General features: G+C 45.5%; 1 protein-coding gene across 1 annotated transcript; it reads left to right on the top strand.

Moving 5' to 3' along the window:
* Positions 1-32: 32 nt before the first annotated feature.
* On the top strand, positions 33-8,636 carry SWI5 (SWI5 homologous recombination repair protein). Its single transcript, XM_080927040.1, has 5 exons — positions 33-199; positions 459-507; positions 5,870-5,994; positions 6,879-6,973; positions 8,396-8,636. The coding sequence occupies exons 3-5, from the start codon at positions 5,885-5,887 to the stop codon at positions 8,458-8,460; spliced, it is 270 nt and encodes an 89-aa protein (XP_080783166.1). The 5' UTR covers positions 33-199; positions 459-507; positions 5,870-5,884; the 3' UTR covers positions 8,461-8,636.
* The last annotated feature ends 1,526 nt before the right edge of the window (positions 8,637-10,162 follow it).

The following is a 10,162-nucleotide window of genomic DNA, read 5'->3' as shown; positions in this document are numbered from 1 at the left end:
CCCCTCACAGCCGCCTATGGGAGGAAGGGGCGGAACCGCTTTAGCTTGGTGCGTGCGCAGCCGGACGTGGGACGCCTGGTCGACTCAGTCGTCGTCGTTGATTTCTAGTAACCTGAAGCAGCCGTTTAGCCCCAACCCTGGACCCTTCAGAGTTTAAGCCCACCCCTCTCCGGGTGCCCCGGACCTTAGGGTTCAGGAGGTGGGTGAGGAGCGCGCCGCGCTTCATTTCACAGCTCTTTCCCGACTCCTCCCGTCTCCTCCCAGGCCTCTCCATCACCCGTCCTCCACACATTCCCCTTCCCAACTTGCGCACCCTGACCTCAAAGCCCCCTGCCCCATCTCGGTAGGTCGGGTAATGCCCCGAAATCTGGGCCCCGGCCCAGCCAATTGCCGCTGCGCCTCCCGCGCCCCCTCGATAATCCCATCCTCATCAGCCCTTTCCTCGGGTTTCTCCCCAGGGGTGAGTCAGAATTCAGCCGAATTTACCATGGCGGCTACCGATCACCGGTGAGTATATCAGCCCTGCCCCACCCTCCCTCTGCATCCCAATACCCACCCTTCACCTCCCTCTTCCTGAGCCTTCCGCCGCCAAGCTCAGTCCTTTCTCAGACGTGGGGTTCTGCCCTCCCTTTCCTACCTGACCGATGCCTACGTTTCTCCAACAGCTCCTGCTCGCGGCTTTCTCCCCTAACCCAGCCTGCCACCAATCCTGCATGGTTTCACAGTCGAGGAATCTTTCCATCTTTATGCTGGCCACTCCCTACACTACCCCTATTTTTCCGAGCTACCCCAAAACTCAGAGTCCTTCATTTCTCATCCCCCAAAGATGGATTTTTAGAAGTACTCTTTTTGGTGAAATAATGATTCACTCTTCTTTAGTAATTTCTTTTGCTCTTTCCACCACCCCGCCTTGAGACAGTTGTTAATCCCAAAAATGGGAGGAGAAATCATGGCCAAATCAAATAATGCAAATAACTGATTAGAGCAAGTTTTTTATTCGTATACACAGCCCCTAAAGTGGGGCTCTAGAGGTCAACAAGGCTTTTTTTTAGAACTCAGGGTAGGGGGTTTCCAAATGGGGGGTTTGGTGGGGCTAAAGATGCAGAACATAAGCATACATGAACGGCCTCCTCAGACAAAGACATGGCTGCAAGGTGGGCAGAACAAGGTAGTCCTAACAACAGGTAGTCAGAGGTGGTCCTTTTGAATCAAAGGTAGGGTTTCAAGATGGTTATGAACAACTTTTTGGAACAAAGACATGTTGCCATTCCTGGAACAGGCCATGCAGAACCAGTTTAGTTAAGGTTATAGGTGGGTCATAGCCCAATCCTTGAGAAACAAGAGTTTAACCAGAAAGAGGATTGAGTCTAGATTGTATGTACTGTGAGATGGCTTTTAAGCCCAAGATGGAGGCAAGCTGGTCCCAAACTTAGTCTGTGTTCAAGGATTCCCTTGTGTGGTCTCACTATGTAGTCCACACTAGTTGAATACAACTCAAATGCTAGAGAGCAGGGTGAATTAGACTTGGGGAGGAAAAAAAAGGGTTGAGCAAGGCAGTGGCGGTGCAAGTTTTTAATCCCAAAACATGGGAGGCAGAGGGATGTCTTCCAGCCTGGTGTACAAAGAACAGAAACCTATTTTGAAAAAAACAAAGATAGCACCTTGATTTTTAGAATCAGGGTTTCCAGCACAGTATTTGCTGTGGATGATACCAACATAAAAACAGTAAGTATTCTTTTTTTTAATTACTATTACTTTGTTTTATTGAGTCAAGGCTGTCCTTGAATTCAGAGTTGTCCTTGCCTCAGCCTCCCAGTACCAAGATTAAAGGCCTTGTCTTTTGTTGTTGTTGTTGTTTTTATATATATAATTTAAAATTACATTTGAAAATGAACTTGTGGGCACTGGAAAGTCACAGAGTATGGAGGTCAAGGAATGGCTTTCGGAGGTGGTTCTTCTGCAGTGTGAGTCCAGGGACCAAACTCAGGCCATTAGATTGGCACCAGTTGAATTATTTCTTTTGCAACCAATATTTCTTAGGGGGAAATATTTTTAAATAGAATTGTTAAGGTAGCAATAAGTCAGACTTAAGACCAGACCATGGCTCAAGCCTCACTTCTGACCCAGGAGTTTTCTAGGAATCTCATAAGACATTAACTTTGTTTACAGTAAGAATAATAACCTAGTTTTCTGCGTCCTTGAGACAGAAGGTTCTAATTATTTGTTGTAGACCTGTCAGGCAGGGAATCAGGAATCTTGTGATGACTTTAAAGTTGCTTGGCAAATCTTTGACTTCAAAAGTCTATATGTGACTGTAGTTTAGACATGAACCCTGGTCAGGAGTGGTAGCACTTGCTTTAAATACCAGGTGCTCTTGGGAGGCTGAAGCAGGAGCAGGTGAATTTCAGTGAGTTTGTAACTAACCTGGTTTATGTGGTGAGTTCCAAAGAGAGCAGGGCTACACTTAAATCTAGTAAGAATGCATTTTTATGAACCCCAGGTTTTCCTCATCTGGGCTTGTTCTGAATTCTCTCTTTTATTTGCAAAGCTAAGGCTTGAGATTTACCTGAGTAGCAGCAGAGCAGCACTTTCAGGCTAATGCTTTATTATTGCTGCTGGCCCAGATAACACCCACTCGCCCTTTGAAGCTTAGCTTTGTTGGGAAGCCTTGCCCTCTACTTCTCGCTCTAGCAATTCTAGACACTTCCTTAACACATTGTTCAAAGCTTTTTTTTTTTTTTTTTAGACTCATAATTAGTTGTTGGATCTTTCATTTGATGAATATTGTTTACTGTGCCCAACTACTGTTGTAGGCACTGTGGTGTCAGCAATGGAGAGACACAAAGTCCCTGTCTCTTCAGAATTTACCGAGGTAACAGTGGTGTGAATTAGGAATGAACTGAACATGTCAGGTGATGAGAAATGAGGTGAAACACTAGGATAGATTGGAAAGATAGCTCTGTGGGAAAAGTGCTTGCCATGAATGGGCCCACGCAAATTCATTCGAACCTGTGTTAAAACTGGATGCAGAAACACAAACAAACATGTAATCCCAGCATTAAGGTAGAGACAGCAATCCTCAGGTCCTGCTGGCCAGCTATTTAGCCAAATCAGTGAGTTCCAAGTTCAGAGAGACCCTGTCTCAAAGTGCAGTGGACAGTGTGTGGAGAAGACATTGGACATGGTTAAGAGTGTGCTCTCATAGGGGACCTGAGCTCAGTTTCCAGCACCCACACCAGGTGGTTCACAGCCTCCTAGAAATCTAGGTTTGGGGAGCTATAATGCCTTTGGCCTCTCCAGCATCTGCACTCATGCGTACATACCCCCTAGAAACACATAATTAAAAATAAATAGTAGGGCTGGAGAGATGCCAGTGGTTAGGAGCACTGACAACCATCTGTAATGAGATCTGATGCCCTCTTCTGGTGTGTCTGAAGTCAGCTACAGTGTACTCACATATATAAAATAAATCTTTTTAAAAAATAGAAATACAAAAAATGGGTTTTAATTTAGGTATATAAGTGATTTTGCTGGGGGGGGCATCACTCTTGCGCATTCGGACACTATTTGCATGCCTGGTATCTAGAAGTCAGAAGGTCTAACCCCCTGGCACTAGAGTTACAAGTGGTTGTGAACCCCACATGAGTGCTGGGAACTAAACCAATTCCTCTGCAAGAATTGCAACCCTGTGCGTGCATGCGTGCATGTTTACACATTTCTGCTAGGCATAGTAGCACATCCTTTAATCCAAGCACTCTGCAGACAGAGACAAATATATCTTTAGTTTGGAGGCTACCCTGGTCTGTATAGTGAGTTCTGGGCCAGCCAGAGCTGCTACATAGTGTCAGCTATCCAGGTATCCCTCTAACCTTTTTGTTTTGTTTTTTTGTTTGTTTGGTGAAAGTAAGCGAAACTACATGTACTTTATTTGAGGCAGGAGGTATAATAGTACTTCTCAACCTGTGGCTCACGACCCCTTTGTGGGTAACACCCTCTCCACAAGGGTGGCATATCAGATATCTTGCATATTATGATTCAATAACTAACAAAATTACAGTTATGGAGTTTCAATGAATTTGATGGTTGGAGGTCAACACAGCTTGAGGTAATAAAAGAGCTGCAGCATTCGGGAGGTTGAGAAGCACTGCATTGTGGTTGGTATGCTGGTAGAAGTCAGAGGATAACTTAAAGAAGTCGTTTCTCCCACCATGTGGGCTCCAGGGGACCTCAGCTCTGTTAGGTTTGGCTGTAGATACCTTTACCTGCTGAGCCCTCTCCAGGCCCTTTTGAAACATTTTTAATGTACTGTGTGTATACAGTACATTAAACTTTTTTTTTTTTTTGTGGCTTTCACATCATGCACCCCAATACCACTTATCTCCCTGTTCCTTCATACCCGCCCTCTGCCCTTGCAAACTCCCCTGCATAGGAAAAAAGACATATCCTTGTGGAAGCTGTAGTATGTCACAGTATGTCCCACACTGTACCCTTTTCGTCGTCCTTTCTTTGCTTGCCAATGTTCATTACAATGAGTCATTGATCTGGTTTAAGGCCTCTGGCTTCTACTACACTATCGGTACTGGATCCTCACTGGGACTCCTTCTGGAAAGCCTGTTGCCCTGTGTCATGGAGATCCTGCAGCTTTAGATCTGCAGGACTAGCCCTTCATGTGCTCCAGCAGTTCTTTGTTGAGGTAGATACTGAAGAGACCCAAGTTAAAGCCCTGGGTCTGAGCCTTGCTATCTGAACTAAACAGTCTGCCAGCTTTCCCATACCCTCACCACCAGGGGGAGCTCTCCAGCACTGTCCAACCAACTAACCCAATGTTACAGCAGGTAAGGGGGCAGGAAGCTCTAATGACCTTGGGGCTGGTATACCCACGCCCATGCCTGCAGGGCCAGCTCTGTTGTGCTGCTCAGGGCCTGCTTTTCGGTTATGCCTTTGAAGGACAGGACCAGCTCTCACACTACTATTTTGAGGAGTTGGTTCTCTCTACCAGGGTTCTGAGGATCGAACTTGAGGTTGTCAGGATTACAAGGCAAGTAATCTAACCAGTGGAGCCACCTTGCAGGTCCACTCTTGTCTTTGGATCTCTTTGGCTTATGTGTCTTCTAAATACAGGGGCCCAGGTAGATGCCTTTTCCTGGAGCTCCTGCCAGTGCTGGCAGACGGCACTCACTCACAATTAAGTGACTGATCACAAGCCAGATGTAAGCTTCCTGTGTGTTTCCTTGCTAGGGAGTTCAACATAAAACTTCCTGAAGATAAGCTGAGCTCTAGATGCCAGGTTCTCAGCCTTCTAATGTTATAATCTTTAATACAGTTCTTCATATTATGCTATTTCACAACCAATTTTTCTCTTGTTATGAATTATAAATATCTGATGTGTGATCGATCCCCTGTGGGGGACCATGATCCACAGATTGAGAGCTCTTTACAGACTCAGAGGCAAAAAGGGCAGAGATGAAGTTTAAGCCCTAGGGATTTGTCTAGTGAGATTTTTATCCAGTGACATTGAGACTTGGAGTCAGACTGCTGACCAAACTGCTTAGATTTAGGTAGGAAGAGAAACCCAAATAACTGCCCATATGGACTTGCCCATCTTGCTCCAGCCTTCAAGGGGCTGCTTCCTCATCCAAGATTGCAGAGAAAGGCCAGCACTAGGCATGTTTTCTCCCTGGAAAGACATTCCTCAGACATTGCACCTGTCACTTCTGATGACATTTCCATTGTCCTTGCAGTCTTAGGGCCACACCTAATTCCAAGGAGAACAAAGAAATAAATGGTATTCCTAGGGCAGGGGCCTATTACCAAGCTGAAAAGGGGATTGCTGTTGAGAGATACTCAGGCTCTGATCTGTAATGTTTAGCAACGGCCATTCCCCATGATTGATGAGGGTGGTGATCTCACCGAGGAGATGTTGAACGAAGACATTCAGAAACTTAAGGAGAAGCAGGAGGTGCTGGACAAGGAGATCGCCCAGTTAATAGCAGAGTGAGTATTTTGTTTTCTGAGACTCTACTGGACCCCAGGCTGGCCTTAAAACAGCTATATATGGCTGACGACATTGGACTGATTCTCCTGTTCCTCTTAGTGAGTGGTTACAGGCATGGGCAAACCACTTCTGAGCAAGTCTTGTTGCCATCCCAGTGTGGTTGAGATAACTTCGAGGCAGTTGTGGAATCCTTGCTTCACAAGCATAAAGTTCTGGATTCTATCCCATTGCAAGAAAACTAAAGGGCAACGGAACTCTGGCAGAGAGTGCTCGCCTGTTGTTTATAAGGCCTTAGGTTTGGTCCCAAGTCACATACATTCTTATAATCAATACCTAGTAACAAAAACCTAGCTTTACTAGATTGCCATAGGAAAGATTCTAAGTTGTACTGAGTATCTTTGCAACCATTCTAGGAAGTCAGGTTAGAACAAGCCTAGTAGCAGGGTCTAGAAAGCCATGGGAAGTGAAAACAATGTCCATTCTTCCAGAAACTGCTCACTACACGGGTTCTTTGAGTATGGAGTTTAGCACCTAGGAGAACCTGGCTTTACTACAACTCCTGGGCCCCCTTTATGCTCCTTACTCTAACTTTAGCAGAGGCTGAGTTTTACTTAGATAAGGGAATCTTCTTGAAGACTTAAGGCTAGGGTCACATAGTAACCATAAATCCCTCCTTTAAGGGACAAGTTTGCTAGGAACAAGGGGATGGGCAGATCCCCTGCCCATTATAAACTTCAATAAAGCAGGTTCCACCATGTCATCCCTGTCCTCAAGGACTAGCACCTATTAGGACTATAGTGACTATTTGTTAATTATAGTGAACCTGATCAGGGGACCTTACCAGCATACCTAATCATGTTCATTCTTTGATGTTCTTCCCCAGGGGCTACCGTGTGATTGAACTAGAGCAGCATATCTCCCTTCTCCATGAGTACAATGACATCAAGGATGTATCACAGATGCTGCTGGGCAAGCTGGGTGAGTCTCAAGGGATGGGAAAATGGCTCCTCCCCTACCTAGGAGTGCTGGGTTTTACTCCTTGTTCCCCTAACTTGCCAACTGTCCCATACCTGTCAGCTATTCTGCTCCTGGAATATCCCAACCCCTCTTCTCACCAGCCTCTGTTCCCCTGAGTGACAGCAAAGCAGGCCTACAGCTCTTGTTTTATTTAGTCCCCAGGATCTCAGGTACAGGTCCTACTTGGGAGCGAGCGATTTTGAATAGAACACACACCTTTGAAACTGCAGTAATGGTTTTTGCTCTTCCATGGCCTGCAGAGACATCAAGATGCAATGGCTACCTCTAATTGCTAGGAATGAGGGGATGGGCCCATTATAAACTTTAAAAAACAGCTTCCATCATGTCATTTCTGTCCCCAAGGCCTAGCACCTACTAGGACTATAGTGAATATTTGTTAATTATAGTGAATACATGCTTAAGTGGCAACAAGGACCAGGGCAGTGGGATTTAGTTCCTCCAACTAAACCCAGAGTCTTGAACCAATGCAGATGTCTCTGTATTTGTCTGACTAGAACAGCTTGGGGTAAGATACTGTGTAAAAGCCTTATATAAGCTCACTAGCACTTCGCACTGGCTCAGAGTGGCAAACCCTGGTGTTCTCAGCCAGGAGGATGATATTTAAAGCTGCAATGCTGACCAGCTGCTGCCCAAGTTTTAACACTTGTTACAGTGATCCCTGTTGCATCCAAGATCCCACAGCTCAGAAGAACCCAGGTTCATAGCAGAGGGGAGTCATGTGTCATTAGGAATGGGTCCCAGAGAAGAGAGCAGAAAATAGAGAAATGAAAGTGGCTAAAAGGAGTGATCAGAACCAAAAAAGGATGTGGTCAGGTATAATGGTGGATTAAGGCAGGAGGATCTAGAGTTTAAGACCAGCCTATGTTCCACAGTGAGCCCTAGTCACAGTATCTCTAGGTCATGTGTTCTATCACTTTCCTGACTTTATGGTGAATATTTACTGGGCATCTACTGTATACCAGCTACTCTGAGGTGCTGGGTTAGGTTTTAGTGTGGATAGTGGGCAGACTTTCTCTGTCTGCTGTCCGTAGACGAAATGCTAGTGTGTTAAGTTCTATGAAGAAAACAGCAAAGATGGGGATACTAAAGTCTGAAGATGGTGGCAAGAGAGAAGATAGGTGTGTCTTAGGCAGAGCAGCAAGAGGAACAGGGTCACAGAGGCCATGCTGAAACGTTTGGTTGGCATGGGCGGCCAGGCCAAACCCCCAGGAACAAGGCCTGAATGGACAAGCAGAGCTTACCTTTGCCATAAATGGTGAGGTGTGGATCTAGGCCCAGAGGTGGTGTGGAAGTGGTCAGGACCACTTGGTTTGGATTTTAACATTCTCTTCTGGATAGTAATCCATCCTTCCTTTCTTTCAGCTGTGACTCGAGGCGTTACCACCAAGGAGTTATATCCAGATTTTGATCTAAACCCGGGTGACTGAGCAGCCTTCTGGAGATTTTTATCTACAGCCCACAGGGACAGGAGGACAGGGGCATAAAAGGCAGAGAGACCAGACAGTATAGTCATATAGTTTCCAGATTTAAAAAAAATGCTAGAAGCCCCCCAAAGTTTGGGGTGGTCCTAAAGAAGAGGGGTTTTGGGAGGGGTGGGGGTTATCAGTGCCATGATTTCTAAGCTTACTTGGGGACGGATGTGTGTGGTTGTCCCTTTTGTTAATAAACAGTCTCTGTATGGTTCTGATCCTTGTCTCTACTAGCCCGTCATGCCTGCCATTGATCCCATCAGCTCACTCTTGCTGTTACTCCATGAGAATTTCTTTTTAAGCTTTATTATGTATATACTGTTCTGCCTGCATGTTGTGCCTACAGACCAGAAGAGGGCATCAGATCCCATGACAGATGGTTGTGAGCCACCATGTGGTTGCTGGGAATTGAACTCAGGACCTCTGGAAGAATAGTCAGTGCTCTTAACCACTGAGCCATCTCTCCAGCCCCCCATGAGAATTCTTATTATTGTCCAATTGACCTAAGAAAGGCAGGTGACTTTCCCAGGGTCACAGAGTAGCAAGTGTGACAGGGATTTGAATGTAAGATTGTGCTTTGTAATGCTACCTGTCTGGGTTGAGAAGGAACAGGTCAAAGTTGGGAGTGAGAAATGGCAGCATTGTTAATTCACAAATTTAACCATCGTGATTATGAATGAAATTCATGAGGCTGGAGACATGGCTCATGATGAGCTAGCTGTGCTTGATTTGCAGAACACATAAAATTAGGAGAGAATCTACTTCATAAAGCTGTTGTCTCACCTCTTGTGTACCATGGCCACATAGCCCTCACTTTGTGTGCACACAAAATAATGTCTCGGTTTTTTAAAAATGTAAGGACACTGCCGCTGTATTTAGACACACCAGAAGAAGGTTATCAGATTCAGTTACAAATAGTTGTGTGTCACCATATGGTTGCTGGGAATTTAGAACCTCTGAAAGAACAATCAGTGCTCTTAACTGCTGAGCCATCTCTCCAGCCCTCAATAATTTCATTTTTTGAGATAGGGTTTCTCTGTGTAGGCCTGGCTGTCCTGGTGCTTGCTCTTTAGACCAAGTTGACCTTAAATGCATCTGCCTCCTGAGTGCTGGAATTAAAAGGGGTGCACCACCACCTAGCTGATGTCCATCTCAGTGCTAAAGGGGAAGTCAATAGTTTGTTCTGCTTTCTCAAAGACTCCTTTGCAAGTTATGTTCAGAAGGAGAATTGCAGTCCCCATCTGTCTGACTGGGCAGGCGAGGGTGAATAACTGCTGTTCTTTGCTCACAAGAGCACTGGCTGCTTCCAGAGCACCTCTGTTCAGTTCCCAGCAACCACATAGTAGTTTATATCGGGGCCTGGGATAAGCCACTCAGACACCAGTCTTGGATATATGATGGTTTATTGAAAGCCTTCAGACTAAACAATCAGGGCCACAATAAGGAAAACCTAATTACGGCTCCAGTCTGTCCTCAGGCAGACTTTTTATATGGAAATCTAAGTTGATTGGTCCTCAGTGTAGGGTAGAAAGAGTGATGAAGTGGTGCTGTTAGCCAAAAATGTAAAGATAGACTGCTCCCCAGGGCCATACTGATCCTCCTTCCCTGAGGAGCTTAATGCTCACCAGCTTTTTAGACCACATCAGCCAAAGTCTTCCTG

This window comes from Micromys minutus (assembly GCF_963924665.1).
Source record: "Micromys minutus genome assembly, chromosome: 13".
Taxonomy (NCBI): domain Eukaryota; kingdom Metazoa; phylum Chordata; class Mammalia; order Rodentia; family Muridae; genus Micromys; species Micromys minutus.
Note: the sequence above shows the minus strand (reverse complement) of the source record. Positions and strands in the feature narration are given on the sequence as shown.